Consider the following 22396-nt stretch of genomic DNA (forward strand, 5'->3'; position numbering starts at 1 on the left):
TTCTAGCATGTACTTGAGGGAAATTCAAAATGGCCATTATCTGCATCCGAGGCTCATTCTAGTATGTGCTTGAGGGAAATTCAAAATGGCCATTATCTGCATCCAAGGCTTATTCTAGCATGTGCTTGAGGTAAGTTCAAAATGGCCATTATCTGCATCCGAGGCTCATTCTAGTATGTGCTTGAGGGAAATTCAAAATGGCCATTATCTGCATCCAAGGCTTATTCTAGCATGTACTTGAGGGAAATTCAAAATGGCCATTATCTGCATCCAAGGCTTATTCTAGCATGTGCTTGAGGGAAATTCAAAATGGCCATTATCTGCATCCGAGGCTTATTCTAGCATGTACTTGAGGGAAATTCAAAATGGCCATTATCTGCATCCGAGGCTTATTCTAGCATGTACTTGAGGGAAATTCAAAATGGCCATTATCTGCATCCAAGGCTTATTCTAGTATGTGCTTGAGGGAAATTCAAAATGGCCATTATCTGCATCCGAGGCTTATTCTAGCATGTACTTGAGGGAAATTCAAAATGGCCATTATCTGCATCTGAGGCATCTTCTAGCAGGTGCTTGAGGGAAATTCAAAATGGCCATTATCTGCATCTGAGGCATCTTCTAGCAGGTGCTCGAGGGAAATTCAAAATGGCCATTATCTGCATCTGAGGCATCTTCTAGCAGGTGCTCGAGGGAAATTCAAAATGGCCATTATCTGCATCCGAGGCTTATTCTAGCATGTACTTGAGGGAAATTCAAAATGGCCATTATCTGCATCCGAGGCTCATTCTAGTATGTGCTTGAGGGAAATTCAAAATGGCCATTATCTGCATCTGAGGCATCTTCTAGCAGGTGCTCGAGGGAAATTCAAAATGGCCATTATCTGCATCTGAGGCATCTTCTAGCAGGTGCTCGAGGGAAATTCAAAATGGCCATTATCTGCATCCGAGGCTTATTCTAGCATGTACTTGAGGGAAATTCAAAATGGCCATTATCTGCATCCGAGGCTCATTCTAGTATGTGCTTGAGGGAAATTCAAAATGGCCATTATCTGCATCCAAGGCTTATTCTAGCATGTACTTGAGGGAAATTCAAAATGGCCATTATCTGCATCCGAGGCTCATTCTAGTATGTGCTTGAGGGAAATTCAAAATGGCCATTATCTGCATCCAAGGCTTATTCTAGCATGTGCTTGAGGTAAGTTCAAAATGGCCATTATCTGCATCCGAGGCTCATTCTAGTATGTGCTTGAGGGAAATTCAAAATGGCCATTATCTGCATCCAAGGCTTATTCTAGCATGTACTTGAGGGAAATTCAAAATGGCCATTATCTGCATCCGAGGCGTCTTCTAGCAAGTGCTTGAGGGAAATTCAAAATGGCCATTATCTGCATCTGAGGCATCTTCTAGCAGGTGCTCGAGGGAAATTCAAAATGGCCATTATCTGCATCCGAGGCTTATTCTAGCATGTACTTGAGGGAAATTCAAAATGGCCATTATCTGCATCCGAGGCTTATTCTAGCGTGTGCCTGAGGGAAATTCAAAATGGCCATTATCTGCATCCGAGGCTTATTCTAGCGTGTGCCTGAGGGAAATTCAAAATGGCCATTATCTGCATCCGAGGCTTATTCTAGCAAGTGCTTGAGGGAAATTCAAAATGGCCATTATCTGCATCTGAGGCTCATTCTAGTATGTGCTTGAGGGAAATTCAAAATGGCCATTATCTGCATCCGAGGAAACTTCTAGCAAGTGCTTGAGGGAAATTCAAAATGGCCATTATCTGCATCCGAGGCGTCTTCTAGCAAGTGCTTGAGGGAAATTCAAAATGGCCATTATCTGCATCTGAGGCATCTTCTAGCATGTGCTCGAGGGAAATTCAAAATGGCCATTATCTGCATCCGAGGCTTATTCTAGCGTGTGCCTGAGGGAAATTCAAAATGGCCATTATCTGCATCCGAGGCTTATTCTAGCGTGTGCCTGAGGGAAATTCAAAATGGCCATTATCTGCATCCGAGGCTTATTCTAGCAAGTGCTTGAGGGAAATTCAAAATGGCCATTATCTGCATCTGAGGCTCATTCTAGTATGTGCTTGAGGGAAATTCAAAATGGCCATTATCTGCATCCGAGGCTTATTCTAGCAAGTGCTTGAGGGAAATTCAAAATGGCCATTATCTGCATCCGAGGCGTCTTCTAGCAAGTGCTTGAGGGAAATTCAAAATGGCCATTATCTGCATCCGAGGCGTCTTCTAGCAAGTGCTTGAGGGAAATTCAAAATGGCCATTATCTGCATCTGAGGCATCTTCTAGCATGTGCTCGAGGGAAATTCAAAATGGCCATTATCTGCATCCGAGGCTTATTCTAGCATGTACTTGAGGGAAATTCAAAATGGCCATTATCTGCATCCGAGGCTTATTCTAGCGTGTGCCTGAGGGAAATTCAAATTGGCCATTATCTGCATCCGAGGCGTCTTCTAGCAAGTGCTTGAGGGAAATTCAAATGGCCATTATCTGCATCCGAGGCATCTTCTAGCATGTGCTTGAGGGAAGTTCAAAATGGCCATTATCTGCATCCGAGGCTTCTTCTAGCATGTGCTTGAGGGAAGTTCAAAATGGCCATTATCTGCATCCGAGGCTTCTTCTAGCATGTGCTTGAGGGAAATTCAAAATGGCCATTATCTGCATCCGAGGCTTATTCTAGCAAGTGCTTGAGGGAAATTCAAAATGGCCATTATCTGCATCTGAGGCTCATTCTAGTATGTGCTTGAGGGAAATTCAAAATGGCCATTATCTGCATCCAAGGCTTATTCTAGCAAGTGCTTGAGGGAAATTCAAAATGGCCATTATCTGCATCTGAGGCTCATTCTAGCAAGTGCTTGAGGGAAATTCAAAATGGCCATTATCTGCATCTGAGGCATCTTCTAGCAAGTGCTCGAGGGAAATTCAAAATGGCCATTATCTGCATCCGAGGCTTATTCTAGCATGTACTTGAGGGAAATTCAAAATGGCCATTATCTGCATCCGAGGCTTATTCTAGCGTGTGCCTGAGGGAAATTCAAAATGGCCATTATCTGCATCTGAGGCTTATTCTAGCGTGTGCCTGAGGGAAATTCAAAATGGCCATTATCTGCATCCGAGGCTTATTCTAGCATGTACTTGAGGGAAATTCAAAATGGCCATTATCTGCATCCGAGGCTTCTTCTAGCATGTGCTTGAGGGAAATTCAAAATGGCCATTATCTGCATCTGAGGCATCTTCTAGCATGTGCTCGAGGGAAATTCAAAATGGCCATTATCTGCATCCGAGGCTTATTCTAGCATGTACTTGAGGGAAATTCAAAATGGCCATTATCTGCATCTGAGGCTTATTCTAGCGTGTGCCTGAGGGAAATTCAAAATGGCCATTATCTGCATCCGAGGCTTATTCTAGCATGTACTTGAGGGAAATTCAAAATGGCCATTATCTGCATCCGAGGCTTCTTCTAGCATGTGCTTGAGGGAAATTCAAAATGGCCATTATCTGCATCTGAGGCATCTTCTAGCATGTGCTCGAGGGAAATTCAAAATGGCCATTATCTGCATCCGAGGCTTATTCTAGCATGTACTTGAGGGAAATTCAAAATGGCCATTATCTGCATCCGAGGCTTATTCTAGCGTGTGCCTGAGGGAAATTCAAAATGGCCATTATCTGCATCTGAGGCATCTTCTAGCGTGTGCCTGAGGGAAATTCAAAATGGCCATTATCTGCATCCGAGGCTTATTCTAGCGTGTGCCTGAGGGAAATTCAAAATGGCCATTATCTGCATCCGAGGCTTATTCTAGCATGTACTTGAGGGAAATTCAAAATGGCCATTATCTGCATCCGAGGCTTATTCTAGCGTGTGCCTGAGGGAAATTCAAAATGGCCATTATCTGCATCTGAGGCATCTTCTAGCGTGTGCCTGAGGGAAATTCAAAATGGCCATTATCTGCATCCGAGGCTTATTCTAGCGTGTGCCTGAGGGAAATTCAAAATGGCCATTATCTGCATCCGAGGCTTATTCTAGCGTGTGCCTGAGGGAAATTCAAAATGGCCATTATCTGCATCCGAGGCTTATTCTAGCGTGTGCCTGAGGGAAATTCAAAATGGCCATTATCTGCATCTGAGGCATCTTCTAGCGTGTGCCTGAGGGAAATTCAAAATGGCCATTATCTGCATCCGAGGCTTATTCTAGCGTGTGCCTGAGGGAAATTCAAAATGGCCATTATCTGCATCCGAGGCTTATTCTAGCGTGTGCCTGAGGGAAATTCAAAATGGCCATTATCTGCATCTGAGGCATCTTCTAGCGTGTGCCTGAGGGAAATTCAAAATGGCCATTATCTGCATCCGAGGCTTATTCTAGCGTGTGCCTGAGGGAAATTCAAAATGGCCATTATCTGCATCCGAGGCTTATTCTAGCATGTGCTTGAGGGAAATTCAAATTGGCCATTATCTGCATCTGAGGCATCTTCTAGCATGTACTTGAGGGAAATTCAAAATGGCCATTATCTGCATCCAAGGCTTATTCTAGCAAGTGCTTGAGGGAAATTCAAAATGGCCATTATCTGCATCTGAGGCATCTTCTAGCATGTGCTCGAGGGAAATTCAAAATGGCCATTATCTGCATCCGAGGCTTCTTCTAGCATGTGCTTGAGGGAAATTCAAATTGGCCATTATCTGCATCCGAGGCGTCTTTTAGCAAGTGCTTGAGGGAAATTCAAATGGCCATTATCTGCATCCGAGGCATCTTCTAGCATGTGCTCGAGGGAAATTCAAAATGGCCATTATCTGCATCCGAGGCTTATTCTAGCAAGTGCTTGAGGGAAATTCAAAATGGCCATTATCTGCATCTGAGGCATCTTCTAGCATGTGCTCGAGGGAAATTCAAAATGGCCATTATCTGCATCCGAGGCTTCTTCTAGCATGTGCTTGAGGGAAATTCAAATTGGCCATTATCTGCATCCGAGGCGTCTTTTAGCAAGTGCTTGAGGGAAATTCAAATGGCCATTATCTGCATCCGAGGCTTATTCTAGCATGTGCCTGAGGGAAATTCAAAATGGCCATTATCTGCATCCGAGGCTTATTCTAGCATGTGCTTGAGGGAAATTCAAAATGGCCATTATCTGCATGCGAGGCTTATTCTAGCATGTGCCTGAGGGAAATTCAAAATGGCCATTATCTGCATGCGAGGCTTATTCTAGCATGTACTTGAGGGAAATTCAAATGGCCATTATCTGCATCCGAGGCTTATTCTAGCAAGTGCTTGAGGGAAATTCAAAATGACCATTATCTGCATCCGAGGCTCATTCTAGCATGTGCTTGAGGGAAATTCAAAATGGCCATTATCTGCATGCGAGGCTTATTCTAGCATGTACTTGAGGGAAATTCAAATGGCCATTATCTGCATCCGAGGCTTATTCTAGCATGTACTTGAGGGAAATTCAAAATGGCCATTATCTGCATCCAAGGCTTATTCTAGCATGTGCTTGAGGGAAATTCAAATGGCCATTATCTGCATCCGAGGCTTATTCTAGCATGTACTTGAGGGAAATTCAAAATGGCCATTATCTGCATCCGAGGCTTATTCTAGCATGTGCCTGAGGGAAATTCAAAATGGCCATTATCTGCATCCGAGGCTTATTCTAGCATGTGCCTGAGGGAAATTCAAAATGGCCATTATCTGCATGCGAGGCTTATTCTAGCATGTGCCTGAGGGAAATTCAAAATGACCATTCTCTGCATCCGAGGCTTATTCTAGCATGTGCCTGAGGGAAATTCAAAATGACCATTCTCTGCATCCGAGGCTTATTCTAGCAAGTGCCTGAGGGAAATTCAAAATGGCCATTATCTGCATCCAAGGCTTATTCTAGCATGTGCCTGAGGGAAATTCAAAATGACCATTCTCTGCATCCGAGGCTTATTCTAGCATGTGCCTGAGGGAAATTCAAAATGACCATTCTCTGCATCCGAGGCTTATTCTAGCAAGTGCCTGAGGGAAATTCAAAATGGCCATTATCTGCATCCAAGGCTTATTCTAGCATGTGCCTGAGGGAAATTCAAATGGCCATTATCTGCATGCGAGGCTTATTCTAGCATGTGCCTGAGGGAAATTCAAAATGGCCATTATCTGCATCCGAGACTTATTCTAGCATGTGCCTGAGGGAAATTCAAAATGGCCATTATCTGCATGCGAGGCTTATTCTAGCATGTGCCTGAGGGAAATTCAAAATGACCATTCTCTGCATCCGAGGCTTATTCTAGCATGTGCCTGAGGGAAATTCAAAATGACCATTCTCTGCATCCGAGGCTTATTCTAGCAAGTGCCTGAGGGAAATTCAAAATGGCCATTATCTGCATCCAAGGCTTATTCTAGCATGTGCCTGAGGGAAATTCAAAATGACCATTCTCTGCATCCGAGGCTTATTCTAGCATGTGCCTGAGGGAAATTCAAAATGACCATTCTCTGCATCCGAGGCTTATTCTAGCAAGTGCCTGAGGGAAATTCAAAATGGCCATTATCTGCATCCAAGGCTTATTCTAGCATGTGCCTGAGGGAAATTCAAAATGACCATTCTCTGCATCCGAGGCTTATTCTAGCATGTGCCTGAGGGAAATTCAAAATGACCATTCTCTGCATCCGAGGCTTATTCTAGCAAGTGCCTGAGGGAAATTCAAAATGGCCATTATCTGCATCCAAGGCTTATTCTAGCATGTGCCTGAGGGAAATTCAAATGGCCATTATCTGCATGCGAGGCTTATTCTAGCATGTGCCTGAGGGAAATTCAAAATGGCCATTATCTGCATCCGAGGCTTATTCTAGCATGTGCCTGAGGGAAATTCAAAATGGCCATTATCTGCATGCGAGGCTTATTCTAGCATGTGCCTGAGGGAAATTCAAAATGACCATTCTCTGCATCCGAGGCTTATTCTAGCATGTACTTGAGGGAAATTCAAAATGGCCATTATCTGCATGCGAGGCTTATTCTAGCGTGTGCCTGAGGGAAATTCAAAATGGCCATTATCTGCATCCAAGGCTTATTCTAGCAAGTGCTTGAGGGAAATTCAAAATGGCCATTATCTGCATCTGAGGCATCTTCTAGCATGTGCTCGAGGGAAATTCAAAATGGCCATTATCTGCATCCGAGGCTTCTTCTAGCATGTGCTTGAGGGAAATTCAAATTGGCCATTATCTGCATCCGAGGCGTCTTTTAGCAAGTGCTTGAGGGAAATTCAAATGGCCATTATCTGCATCCGAGGCATCTTCTAGCATGTGCTCGAGGGAAATTCAAAATGGCCATTATCTGCATCCGAGGCTTATTCTAGCAAGTGCTTGAGGGAAATTCAAAATGGCCATTATCTGCATCTGAGGCATCTTCTAGCATGTGCTCGAGGGAAATTCAAAATGGCCATTATCTGCATCCGAGGCTTCTTCTAGCATGTGCTTGAGGGAAATTCAAATTGGCCATTATCTGCATCCGAGGCGTCTTTTAGCAAGTGCTTGAGGGAAATTCAAATGGCCATTATCTGCATCCGAGGCATCTTCTAGCATGTGCTCGAGGGAAATTCAAAATGGCCATTATCTGCATCCGAGGCTTCTTCTAGCAAGTGCTTGAGGGAAATTCAAATTGGCCATTATCTGCATCCGAGGCGTCTTTTAGCAAGTGCTTGAGGGAAATTCATATGGCCATTATCTGCATCCGAGGCATCTTCTAGCATGTGCTTGAGGGAAGTTCAAAATGGCCATTATCTGCATCCGAGGCTTCTTCTAGCATGTGCTTGAGGGAAGTTCAAAATGGCCATTATCTGCATCCGAGGCGTCTTTTAGCAAGTGCTTGAGGGAAATTCAAATGGCCATTATCTGCATCCGAGGCATCTTCTAGCATGTGCTTGAGGTAAGTTCAAAATGGCCATTATTTGCATCCGAGGCTTCTTCTAGCATGTGCTTGAGGGAAATTCAAAATGGCCATTATCTGCATCCGAGGCTTATTCTAGCGTGTGCCTGAGGGAAATTCAAAATGGCCATTATCTGCATCCGAGGCTTATTTTAGCATGTGCTTGAGGGAAATTCAAAATGGCCATTATCTGCATCCGAGGCGTCTTTTAGCAAGTGCCTCAGGGAAATTCAAAATGGCCTTTATCTGCATCCGAGGCATCTTCTAGCATGTGCTTGAGGGAAATCCAAAATGGCCATTATCTGCATCCGAGGCTTCTTCTAGCATGTGATAGAAAAGGCAGGCAACATTCTGATTGCAAAAGCTCTTGAATCCAATGTGCGCTTTATTTACATTTTTTCACAGTAAGATGATAGTAAAAGGCTATTTTCTATTAATAATGTACATGTAAATCTAAGTGAGTACTGAATGGTTGAATATATTCATTAAGATAAATCAAGTGCAAATTTATTTGGAGTATTGAATGGCTGAAAATATTTATTAAGATAAATCAAGTGCAAATTTATTTTGGGTATTGAATGGCTGAATATATTCATTAAGATAAATCAAGTGCAAATTTATTTTGGGTATTGAATGGCTGAGAATATTTATTAAGATAAATCAAGTGCAAATTTATTTTGGGTATTGAATGGCTGAAAATATTTATTAAGATAAATCAAGTGCAAATTTATTTTGAGTATTGAATGGTTGAATATATTCATTATGATAAATCAAGTGCAAATTTATATTTAAATTCACTTTAACAGTGATCTCACATGGAGAACAATAAAAACTGACCCTATTTACAAAATCTAGATAATAATCAAAGCAGTCCAGAGATTCAACATATCCTGACTGATCCAGTCTGGTTAAATCAGTTGCTCCAAGTTAGGCTGATAATCAATAGGATCTGATCATAGTTACCTTAATCTGGTGACACTAGAAGCCATGATGTGTGCTACTTGTCAGAACAATAGTACAATGTATATAACAGCGCATCAGGACAATCTTGGCTATACAGCACTGAGTCTTGTTAGAATTACTTATCTTGAAGATTTTAGTCTTTTTCTTCCATTAAACCTACTTATATGTGTGCATTCATTTTTCCTGTTTTTGTTTTCTTTTCAAAAATAAATATTTATATTCATACACTCCAGTACAAGAACAGGTGTTGTTATACATCAGATGAACCGAGACATTCAGAATGCTTTTTCTCCAACTTATTCTTCAGAACTAAATCTGGTAGAATTGTACTTTCGGCATACTAATCCTCTCTGCAAAAAATGTGAAATGCCCAGACATGGCAAGAGAGAATATATGATTTATTATTTTGTAATATACCATGCAGAACATTTTATCACTTCAGGGAACACAGGGTTACATCTAGGATATGATAAATGTGGGTACTTCCCCCACTGAATCAGAAAAAATTGTGTTGGATACCTTCATCTTTAAAGTCCAAAATGTAAACAGTATAAATCTTCTGGGTGTATGTTTGAGGGTTGCAAACTTAACAGTATATTATATTTTATTTTGTTTGTGTTCCTGTGAGATCTTAGTAATGTTTGTGCCTGTGAGATCTTAGTACTGTTTGTGTGCCCGTGAGATCTAAGTACTGTTTGTGTTCCTGTGAGATCTTAGTATTATTTACACATGTGAGCTCTTAGTAGTGTTTGTGTGCCTGTGAGATCTTAGTACTGTTTGTGTGCCTGTTAGATCCAAGTACTGTTTGTGTCCCTGTGAGATCTTATTTCTGTTTGTGTGCCTGCAAGATCTTAGTAGTGCTTGTGTGCCTGGTTCTATGAATGGTATTAACATCACTTTCCTCTTTGGAGGTAGAGCTAAGTCAGTGATGCTGACAGCTTTGAAATAGTGCATGAAATCAGCTGGCTGATTAGTTTTGGGTTAAATCTGTGGGGATTACTGAATGGAGGTCAATTTCACACTCCAAATGAAAAACTCACTAAAAATGAAGACTACATTACAAACTGACCACTGGAGAAAATGATGGACTTGAGAAGTGTTCTAACAACTGTATATCCCCTATTCTTGTACTCAGCGATGTCATTAGAAACTCTCTTGGCCACAATCTTGAGTCTCTCAGCTGTGAACTTAATGTTGTACAACAGGTCCTTTAGCCAAGCCACGCCCTTTTCATACTTCTCTTGCTCCACCTAAATTCAAGAAAAGATAACTAGAAAATAAGGTATGTTTGTAAACGTTTATGTTCCTCCAATGTCAGTTTCCGTACTAACAAAGATAACCCGTATTTACTTCACACTGATTCTACAAAGTTCTAACAGGTTATGCTAATACAAGTTTAGTGAAAACTGTATACATTTCTACAGGCTATGCTAACCAAGGTGTGGTGTTCTAACAGGTTATGCTAATACTAGTGCAAACTGTATAAATTTCAACAGGCTATGCTAACCAAGGTATGGTGCTGACTGTACAAAATTCTAACAGGTTATGCTAATACAAGTTTAGTGCAAACTGTATAAACTTCTACAGGCTATGTTAACCTTGGTGTGGTGCTGACTGTACGAAATTCTAACAGGTTATGCTAATACAAGTTTAGCGCAAACTGTATAAATTTCTACAGGCTATGCTAACTAAGGTGTGGTGTTGACTGTACAAAGTTCTAACAGATTATGCTAACCCACATTTTGTATTACTGTACAAAGTTATAGCAGGTCATGCCAACCCTAGTATCGTGATCACTGTACCAATTTCTAACAGGTTATGTGTGTGTTTTGGATTTTAACATAGCTTTAAGAATTTTTCAGTCATAACGCTGTGATATCTGCGGTGATGTCTAGCACTGCAGCATAATGCCACAGACATGTAGCAACATGTCCCACCCAGTCAAATTATCCTGACACCAGGCTGACCTCTTAATGCTGAGCACCTAGCGAGGCAGCTGTTAGTACCATTATTATACATGGTTGCCACACTATTTGAAAGATAAATTTCCAGGATGAAATTAATGTTTTCAAGGATCACATATGACCATTACTTAATGCAATTCAAGAACATTTTAGCTTATAAAACTTTTTCTAAGTCAGAAAAGATAATCATGCACTAAACCACAAAATGTATCACAGGAAACAAGTTTGACTACCAGTACTTTATATTCCTGAAAATTGGCATGTAAAATCATTTCACTGTCCAGAATAAAAATTCTAACTTTACTTGGCTGACCTGCATCATGCTGGTATGGTGAAACAACATAACAAACAGTAAGTTAGTTTTGTTCCCTTTCAAACATTTAATTCTAAACAAATTAGAATAATCAGTTGTAAATCAAGATAATAATCTATATGCATGTTATACAAAAAAAAAATTTCCTATCACAGTATGGAAAACAACAACCAACCAATAAGTGTTAGAATCTTATCTTGTAAAGAAAAATGTTTAAACCATTAATTAATCTGTGCCAATAAAATCCAAAACAAGATTTTTCAAATAACCTAAACTCCTTAAGATGATGTAGCTAAAATCTATGACTTAAACAATCATTTACAATAGGGGTAATTAAATTTTGGCAAAAAGACCTTCAAAATTATATACTACCATATAAACAAGGACTGAAGTTTCTGTAAAATCAACATATGTCTGCTTGCAATGCGATAAACCAGATCCAAAACCTGTATTGATACTCACAGGAACTCATATTGCTTTGTGATATTCAATACAACCGATGACAATCTCTCATTTCTCCTGCAACCTAAATAAGATTTTAAACCAATGCTTCAAGGTACATATCGCAGTGTAATAGTTTAGCACCAAAGTTCAGCTCAGACATTTGACATTTTGGACTACAAATATTTGACTTCAAAGGAATGGAAGTCCGTTTTCTAATCCAGGTTTCCTCTGAATATTCCCATCACATTTTTTTCCATTTGGACATTTAGGTTCGGATGGGGGGGGGTCAAAGCAACTGCCTATCAAACAACTGGAATTTGCCGCAAAGGTGCAGTAGTGGCATATGGTAGTCATTTACCAGTCGGCATAGCAAACTTAAACAATGTTACATTGATTCATACCTTCATGAAATCTATAGGAAAAATGATTATTTATCATAAATGGCAAGTATGTTGTTAATCTGCTGACAGACTAGACAAAACTACAGCACAGATGAAACCTGACCTGGTACTCGCCTTTTGCATTACTAATCGTATGACTACAAAAATCTCAGACTATGACATCTGAAATCCAAGAGTCATGTGATATTAACAGCAAACTCCTAATGTTGTTGTACAAATATTAAAATATATTAAATGAAAGATACCTTTTGTAGAAACTAAAAAGAACACATCATTCTCAAAATATTTTTTTAGAGAACGATGACCAGAAACCTGTCACTGAAACAGCAATCTGTACAGTCAGATTGATCAATCACAAAGCACATATCAATGTGTTAGTCACAAGATACAACAATGCCTGTGTAATTGTTCACAGAATAAATATATAAAGAATTTTATGTTCTTTCATTTTTGTTCTTAATTACTACAAACAGATAACAAATTTCATTTAACATTTTTATTTTTTCTACAACATTTGAATTGGTTCATATTGATATCACGTGATTACTGGATCTATGACATCATGAACATGTGGGTTGCGAGATTTGTGTACTCATTCGACTAGCAATGCAAATCATGAAATATCAGGTCAAATTTCATCAATGCTGTAGTTTCATCTCATCTTTCAGCAGATTAAAGACATAACAACGTAAAACTCACAATTTCTGAGAAAATAAATAAAATTCATATCGATTTCATGCAGGTATGACTCGACGTAACAACATTTAAATTTACTAGGACATTTGGTAAATGGCTACGCTTTGCCACCACCACAGGTTCTAGAGATGACAGACTGGTTTTCAAACTTAGCTGTCTGTGAAACAACCAGTCTACTAGCCTAATCTAATCCACTGAGTGTCTGGATCGGCTCAATGAATATGATTATGGCAAACACCTAAATGATCCTTACTGCAACCTCCAAAAATTCTGATCAGAACTAAATTTAACTCATGATCAGTTCAGTTACTAATCAATTACGTAATTGTTTCTTGCGAAAAATGTTGGGGGTAAATTCCCAGGTTTTTCCCAACTATCACCAATACCAGGACATTTCATAGCCGGGAATTTTTGTAATTATTTCTCCCTACTTCCCCCCCCCCACTCATTTCCCGGTAGCATGGGCACCCTTTTTATTAGTCTTTGACCGGAGTTCAAACCCACATCCAAGGCGGACACTCTAACCACTTAGGCCACTGGAGGGGTCCTAACAGGTTATGCTAATCCATGTTGACTAAACAGAGTTTTAACAAGTTATGCTAAGACATGTTTGGTGTTGACTGTACAAAGTTCTAACAGGTTATGCTAACATACGACAGGTATAGACTGTACAAAGTTTTCACAGGTTATGCTAAGACATGCTTGGTGTTGACTGTACAGAGTTCTAACAGGCTATATTAAGGCATGTTTGGTTTTGACTGTACCAAGTTCTAACAGATTATGCTATTATATGACTGGTGTTGACTGTACAAAGTTCTAACAGGTCATTCTAAGATATGTTTGGTTTTTTTGACTGTACAAAGTTCTAAAAGGTTATGCTAAGATATGTTGTTTTTTTTGACTGTACAAAGTTCTAACAGGTTATGCTACAACATGTTTGGTTTTGACTGTACAAGGTTCTAACAGCTTTATTTCATAATGTTCAGCAACTCATGATGTCATGTCATGACAAAAGTCCCTCAAAGGAACTGAAGCTCTACTGGCCGAAAAGAATTTCAATGAATCCATGATAAGCATATCTCTCATGTCCTTTTATTGCTTTTTAACTGGCAAGTACTGAAACTATCTCAGATGTTCTTGAGAAACTCTGACATATCAATCTCTGAGAAAAAAAAATTGTTAACATGTTCACAAAATATCTGTAAGTGCTGAACAAAATTCCTTGTCATGGTCTCTTACCTTGAACCTGATATCATGGACAGAGCATTACATTAATTTACCTGATATCATGGACAGAGCATTACATTTAACTGTCTCTGATATCGATAAAAGATCGCAAAATTTAATTGTCTCTTATAATTCGAAGAGGTATTCACAAGCCAAGATTGGTGATTACTGAACTGGCATCATTTAATTTATTCTTCAGATATATCCAAAAATCCATTTATATTGTATTATCAAGCTCACAACTGGGTTAGGAGCAATTTCTTATCTAAAATTTTTAAGTTTTTTAAGGTCTTTGTGAAAAATATGTAGGTTTAAAGAATTGCAGTGTTAGACTTTCATGCACACAAATAATAACATAGTCATCAATTTTACATTATTTGTAATAATATGACTTGAACTTCTTTTCCACATCCTTAGCAAGGTAAGACCTAAATGAACTTAATTAACAAGCACTAAAAGGTTAAATCACACACACACACACACATATATATATATATATATATATATATATATATATATATATATATATATATATATATAAAAGCCAAAAGCAGAGCAACATACGTTGCACAAAGTGTCATGCAAAATTCAGGCATATTTCAGTGCTTTTAGTTTATCATTGATCTGCTTGTCTTCCAGGTTTTTTCCCCACAGATGTCCTTAAGCTGTTTGATGTGATGATGAAAGGAAGATTCCTCTGATGTTCAGCTTTTAATGCATAGTCATCAGCTGTTCATTGTTTATATATCATAAGTTAGTGCTGATTTTTTCTTTTTCAAATCCATGATTTCCTCATCCAAAAGTTTACTTTTCCTTGTTGTTTTCTCAGTCTCCTTTTTTTTTCTTATCTTGAAGAAATGCTTCATACTTGCTAGCTTCATACTTGCTATATGCACTGCTGGCACAGATAAGCAGCCTTGGAGTGATTTCAATTTTATTGATTCCACCAGCAGCTCTAACGGCATCAATAATGACCCTTTAGGCAATCTCTAATGGCATCAATAATGACTCTTTTGGCAATCAAAGTTCTTTCTTCTATATTTATCTCTTCAACTTCTTTATTTACTGAGAACCCTCTCAACAGTGGCTTGCCCATGTGACAAGAGAAGCAAGTTCTTCACAACTTGCCAAAGGATGGAATATTTCTGTTGATGAGCAAGCCTGTCATAAAGTAAAAGTGTCAATACGTTCTTTCTTTCTTGAAAAAGATCCAAGTGATCCATTGCTAATGGCAGAGTCAACAAATGCTGAAAACTCATTAAGAACAGCATCACAACAACCGATAATGAACTTTCTCTTGCTGACTAACAAGTGCATGATTCTCTTCAATTTAGCTTCTGCTTGTGCTTTGCTTTCTAAAATGGCAGTAGGGTCAAGGCATGCCATGTCGTTCACTAAACCATAGTGAAGTGGAGATTTTGTGAGGAATTTGTTAGCAAGACAAACAAGAATACTTCTGCATGCATCCTTAAATTCTAAGATTCTTTTTTAGTTCATAGACCCTGCTACAAAGCCAACAGCATCCTTGTGTCTGGTTACATGATTTAATGGGTCAGTCACTTGAAATGTAACTACGTCTTTTCTTGTTTTGATTTTTTGTTGTTGTCGATAGGCTATATATGGCGGCCAGTATTAATGGTGGAGGAAGAACCCAGGAAAACCCAGAAAGAACCACCGACCCACGAGAAGCTACTGGCAAGCTTTCTCACATAACCACATTGGCTGAATCTTAGACTCGAACCGCTGCAGACAGAGGTGAGATGGGAGTGATCCGTAACAAAGAGTGCTTTAGACCACTCGGCCACTCGGGGCCCCCTTTGATTTTTTTGTATAAAACCTTTAATTTACCTTTTTACTGCTGATTCAGTTTGAAGACTTTTTAGGGTTTTCTTTTAATTTATAAGGTTTTTTAATGTAATCAAAATTTTAGTTTTTTTCATAGGTCTTTAGGGTTAAAATAAAATCTTAGGCTTTTTTAGTTTTATTTTAGTCTCCCTACAAACCCTGTCACAAGCTAGTCAAGCGATGAATCTGAAGAATATTGGTAGACCTCTGACACAGTCTCACAAAATTTCTTTGGTATATGTTTAAGTCACTATTTTCAGAAACTCAATGAAGTACACACACACAAAAAAAAGCAATGACCTTTGACCTGCCCCCAAGGACAACTAGGACTGGTTTTAAACTCCTTCAGAAAAGTGCAGATATATTTGTGGTTGATCTGCACCAATTTCATTCAACACCAATTACATACAGCACAAAGTGTTTAAGTGAAAACCCCATGTCAGTGCCACCATTCAGAGAAGTAATGAAAACAAGACCTTTGAGATGGATTTAAAAATTAAGTCATCCAATTGTACTGCAATTCTACAACATAAATGTTGGGGCTACAATAACCACTTCAAAGCTCACCTTTAATAAGACCTGCACAACTTGAGGAATGTAGCCACAGCTAAACTTTTCCCCCTGTATGCCTAAACTGGCCTCAGTCACCAGGGTGTCAGCCTGAAGCTGTTGTATTACCTCCTCATGAGAAATCAAGACTGAAATATACAAATTTAAAGTGAAATGTCTACATATTGTATAGAGATTATATAGGTATATACATAGCCTGAAAAACATTTTAATGGTATTTTAAAAGGTTTGTGTTGTGTGTATACTAGGGCTGCAACAGGCACTCATTTTAATGGCATTTTCAAAGGTGGGTGTTGTGTGTATACTAGGGGTGGGTGTTGTGTATATACTAGGGGTGGGTGTTGTGTATATAATAGGGCTGCAACAGGCACTCATTTTAATGGTATTTTCAAAGGTGGATGTTGTGTATATACTAGGGGTGGGTGTTGTGTGTATACTAGGGGTGGGTATTGTGTGTATACTAGGTGTGGGTGTTGTGTATATACTATGGGTGGGTGTTGTGTGTATAATAGGGCTGCAACAGGCACTCATTTTAATGGTATTTTCAAAGGTCCATGAGCTACACCAGGTTTGTGACCTGTAGAATGCTGAACATAACGTGACATTTGAGTTACATTTATAAGTTATGATGTAAAAGTGAAATTAAGTTCATAAGTTATGATGTAACAGTGGAATTAAGTTTATAAGTTATGATGTAACAGTGGAAATAAGTTCATAAGTTATGATGTAACAGTGGAATTAAGTTTAGAAGTTATGATGTAACTGAAATTAAGTTCATAAGTTATGATTTAACAGTGGAATTAAATTTTTAAGTTCAGTTAACAAGAAGTCTGTGAACAGTACATTACAACCTAACCCATTTTTCATACTCCTGTACATATTCACTAGTGAACAGTACATTATAACCTACCCCATGTTTAATACTCCTGTATATATTCAATAGTAGGGCATAACTGACCCCATGTTGACTACCCTTGTACATATTCACTAGCAGGACATGGCTGACCCCATGTTGACAACCCCTGTACATGTTCACTAGTAGGACATGGCTGACCAAATGTTGAATACCCCTGTACATATTCACTAATAGGGTATAACTGACCCCATGTTGAATACTCCTGTACATATTCACTAGTAGGGCATGACTGACCCCATGTTGACTACCCCTGTACATATTCACTAGTAGGACATGGCTGACCCCATGTTGACTACCCCTGTACATATTCACTAGTAGGAAATAACTGACCCCATGTTGACTACCCCTGTACATATTCACTAGTAGGACATGGCTGACCCCATGTTGAATACCCCTGTACATATTCACTAGTAGGGCATGGCTAACCCCATGTTGACTACTCCTGTACATATTCACTAGTAGGGCATGACTGACCCCATGTTGACTACCCCTGTACATATTCACTAGTAGGGCATGACTGACCCCATGTTGACTACCCCTGTACATATTCACTAGTAGGGCATGGCTAACCCCATGTTGACTACTCCTGTAAATATTCACTAGTAGGGCATGACTGACCCCATGTTGACTACCCCTGTACATATTCCCTAGCAGGGCATGGCTGATCCCATGTTGAATACCCCTGTACATATTCACTAGTAGGGCATGGCTGACCCCATGTTGAATACCCCTGTACATATTCACTAGTAGGGCATGGCTGATTGGAGATTACTGATAAAAGAATGACCTTGTGGTCTTGAACAAGCCTACTGTGTGTAAACCATTAATTTCCAACAGGTTCACCATGACCTTTACCTTTGACCTTAAAACATCACAATCTAAAGGTTTCTTCCTTACCCTAAGAACATTCACAAAATCGGGTGAAGGAACTTAATTAGAACAAATACTATGGTGCAACCCCCATTTTTCTTTAAGTCAAAATCACCATGACCCATTAACTTTTGACCCCAAAATCTTTCACAATGGCTTTAACCTTTGGTATTTTGACCCCCATATCAATAGGCTTCTTTCCCAGGTAGCACTAGGGTCGTTGTATGGGGCTGGTGACCACCCAAGGTGCCATTTTGCTGAGTTTGTGGCATCTTTTTCTGAATGGGGGTGCCAAATGTGATGCTTGCCCATGCTGCTGTTTTGTCCAGCACACACTTGCAATGACCATGGGTAGCACTCAACTACTATTAGGCAGGTTCCATAAGCCTGCATTCATAATGTTGGATGAAAATCCACACTGCAATATATAACATGTATACATTTTTATGCTTGGAAGAAGGTATTTAAACAATACAAATAAAATATTTGCATTATAAAGCATTTCTTCAGGTTTTTGACCCATTTATTTTCAAACTTACATACCCTCCAGCAGTGAAAATGACAGTAGTAAAGGCTTATCAAACAACACCCAAATATGTAAAACCAAGAGTCCCAAGAAGGGACTGACACTTTTGAAAGAATGTCCAGGAGTTCAAGAAAAGACATTCCATCATTGTAACTGCTAATAGTTGTAACCATCTCTGACATTCTTGAGCAACAAGATTTTCAGATTAACCACTGTGGCAGCCATACAGTTAAAAGATTGGCACCATTTTCATTTAGAAGAAAAACAGACACCATGTGAAGACTACTGAAAACTACATGCTGATACTGCTATCCATTCAGGAGAAAAAGTAGCAAGATTTTCAATATTTTCATCATGACAGCCATATCTGAGGTAAGACTGTCACCATTTCCATTCAGGAACAGCTAGATACCATGAATTTTCTTTTGGTGAAAACCCAATATTAACTTTCCATTAAGAAGGAGTAGCAATAACAAAATCTTTAAGATGATTATCATGTGGCCATACTGGATGTCTGATTGGCACCATTTCATTTTGAACCAACAAGACATCTTAACCGTACTAGCAGATGGTCCAAACAGGGATGGAACACACATGAACATAGCTGTCTAAGATTCAGTTTGATCAGAATCTATCACTTGATTGCTGACCAAGGATGTGTCCGTTCAGAATCATCTTACATTTCTAACTACTCACACTGTGCATCGAGGCCCAATCCAGGATACTTGCAGCTCTAAAGAAGGCATGCCAGGTGGCACTGAAGACTCAATTCCATCCCTATGAAACGTCACTAGCTCTCCCTTATGGACAATCAGTGAACATACAAGTCCACCACTGCCAGACTGACAGCTGGTTTGCCTGGTGAATGGTCGGCCTGGTAGCTGGCTGTGTAGAAGACAGTCCAGCTGTGGCTGTACATATGGCAAGAGAGACAGATCTATCAGTAAGATCCCTTCATGACTATGTATGGCAAGACAGAAGGATCTCTCAGTAAGATTCCTGCATGGCCATATGTATGGCAAGACAGATGGACCAATCAGTAAAATCCCATAATTGTAGGCAGATGTTGTTGACATGATGGACTAATGGTCACTAGAATGGTGATATGGATGACCTATCAGTAAGACCAATGGTCACAAAGGATGGTGATATGGATGACCTATCAGTAAGACCAATGGTCACTAGGATGGTGATATGGATGACCTATCAGTAAGACAAATGGTCACTAGGATGGTGATATGGATGACCTAACAGTAAGACCAATGGTCACTAGGATGGTGATATGGATGACCTAACAGTAAGTCCAATGGTCACTAGGATGGTGATATGGATGACCTATCAGTAAGACCAATGGTCACTAGGATGGTGATATAGATGACCTATCAGTAAGACCAATGGTCACTAGGATGGTGATATGGATGACCTATCAGTAAGACCAATGGTCACCAGGATGGTGATATGGATGACTGGCTGGCTAGCTTGCCTGGATTTTCTTTGATGGTGTTATGGTATTATGTGATCGATCTATTGGGTTTATGCCCACCTAAAAATGGGGATACACTCCCTCATTATATCAGAATTATCAATCAAGTGTTGTTGTCTTCTAAACCAACTGACACATTTACAATTTGAATGACATTATAGACTGTTATGATGGCCACACATCAGCATTTTTTCCAAGCTTTCCATCTGACATACTTCAGCAAAACAGTGGACCATATATCTTCTGTCGATAAATCACCAACACTGCATGTCATTGGTGAAATGTACTTGCTGCATTCCAGGCATGTCTCAAGTGTCTTCAATGACCATGAACATCTTGCATTTCACATAATTCATCGACAACTCACCAAGAAGACAAAACAGTAAAAAAATATATAAATTAAACATTACTTTATGTTAATACAGTGCTAAAATAAAATAACACCGCGTTATAAACTGTGCATTAATCACTGCATTAATTATAGCAAGTTGGAACGTAGGATCAAAATAAACTAAATCAAAGAAAATGACAAACCCACAAAATTCTTGTTCAAAATAAAGTAAACCACCTGTAGAAGAATTGTTTGCACAAAATCAATCCAAATTTGTGGGTAGATGGCTGAAATTCATGCAGGTATTGACATGGATTTAGCAGAGGTGAATCATACGATGCTGTTGGCAGGACAATGAAGCTTAAAAACTAAGGACACCTGGTGCCAGCGTGAAGAGGTAATGGGCATGAGTTACTCTCCTTTGTTCATAAGATATAAAGAGAAAAGATGAGCTTTCATCTTTTTAGTAAGGCTGGATTTGGGAGGTATCAGGTCCTAATGTTAATTTGATTTGGGAAAAAGGAAAAAATTACCTTATGAGTTAACGCTGGCTGGGAAAACCACTTATGGGATGTTAGCTGGGAAAAACCCTTACGGCTTAATGTTTGCTGTGCATTTATTTTCCAGAGGGAAATACTGTTTGCAAACATAAATTCACAGCAAACATTAAGCCGTAAGCATCTCAATAGATTTTCAAGATATGACCTTATCAAGTTCTATCCCTTTGTCTACACTCCCCGCCCCCATCAAGTGAGATAAAAATTCTACAAGGATTGGCACAATCTATACCTGTTAAACTTGCATAGAGAGAACAATACATCTTCCAACAAAATGTTGTCTCCCATGACAGGTTTTGTTGTTCTCTTTTTGGTGCAGGAGCTTAGTTACATTACACTTTTATACATGTGTATATGGATGGACTCTATCTCAACATTCCCCACTCATAGTTACAGGACACTCAATATATATGAATATGGATGGACCCTATCTCAACATCCCCCCCTCATACTTACAGGACACTCAATATATATGAACATGGATGGACTCTATCTCAACATTCCCTCCTCATACTTACAGGACACTCAATATATATGAATGTGGATGGACTCTATCTCAACATTCCCCCCTCATAGTTACAGGACGCTCAATATATATGTATATGGATGGACTCTATCTCAACATCCCCCCCTCATAGTTAGAGGACACTCAATATATATGAATGTGGATGGACTCTATCTCAACATCCCCCCTCATAGTTACAGGACACTCAATATATATGAATGTGGATGGACTCTATCTCAACATCCCCCCTCATAGTTACAGGACACTCAATATATATGAATGTGGATGGACTCTATCTCAACATCCCCCCTCATAGTTACAGGACACTCAATATATATGAATGTGGATGGACTCTATCTCAACATCCCCCCTCATAGTTACAGGACACTCAATATATATGAATGTGGATGGACTCTATCTCAACATTCCCCCTCCTAGTTACAGTACACTTTTATATATATGAATATGGATGGACTCTATCTCAACATTCCCCCCTCATAGTTACAGGACACTCAACATTAACCCACTTATGTACAGTACACTCATATACATGTGTATATAGATGGGCCCTATCTCAATATTCATCCTTAGCTTCAAAATCTGTAGTTTAATTGATATTTGCTGATACTCACCTCCATTTCGGACCACAGGACTTTCAAACAAAACCTCACAAAAGAGAGGCAGGTAGTACTTCAGCTCCTGAGGTACACCACTAGAATCTAACAAAGCGCTGATCTGAAAAATAACAGACATCAATATTCACTTGCACCTCATATTTTCAATTTAATGCATATGTACAAACAACATGGGAGTAGACTATGGCTTGCATGCCAAGCCTAAACCTCCATCATTACCTTTGAACACAGTGTCCTTGACTACCAAG

At 39.4% G+C, this 22396-nt stretch overlaps 1 protein-coding gene across 1 annotated transcript in view; it reads right to left on the reverse strand.

The window, feature by feature from the left end:
- The window catches only part of LOC149777652 (uncharacterized protein C05D11.1-like), a 123342-nt gene that overhangs the window by 39951 nt on the left and 60995 nt on the right, over positions 1-22396 (reverse strand). Inside the window, exons 14-16 of the mRNA XM_089938712.1 lie at positions 22146-22248; positions 16323-16453; positions 9935-10115 (exon numbers count right to left, since the gene is read on the reverse strand). Of these exons, the coding sequence (XP_089794838.1) occupies positions 9935-10115; positions 16323-16453; positions 22146-22248 (415 nt within the window). The remainder of the gene's footprint in view (positions 1-9934; positions 10116-16322; positions 16454-22145; positions 22249-22396) is intronic.

The sequence above is a fragment of the Sinohyriopsis cumingii genome, chromosome 17 (genome assembly GCF_028554795.1).
Source record: "Sinohyriopsis cumingii isolate HCF-2022 chromosome 17, ASM2855479v2, whole genome shotgun sequence".
In the NCBI taxonomy this organism is placed as follows: domain Eukaryota; kingdom Metazoa; phylum Mollusca; class Bivalvia; order Unionida; family Unionidae; genus Sinohyriopsis; species Sinohyriopsis cumingii.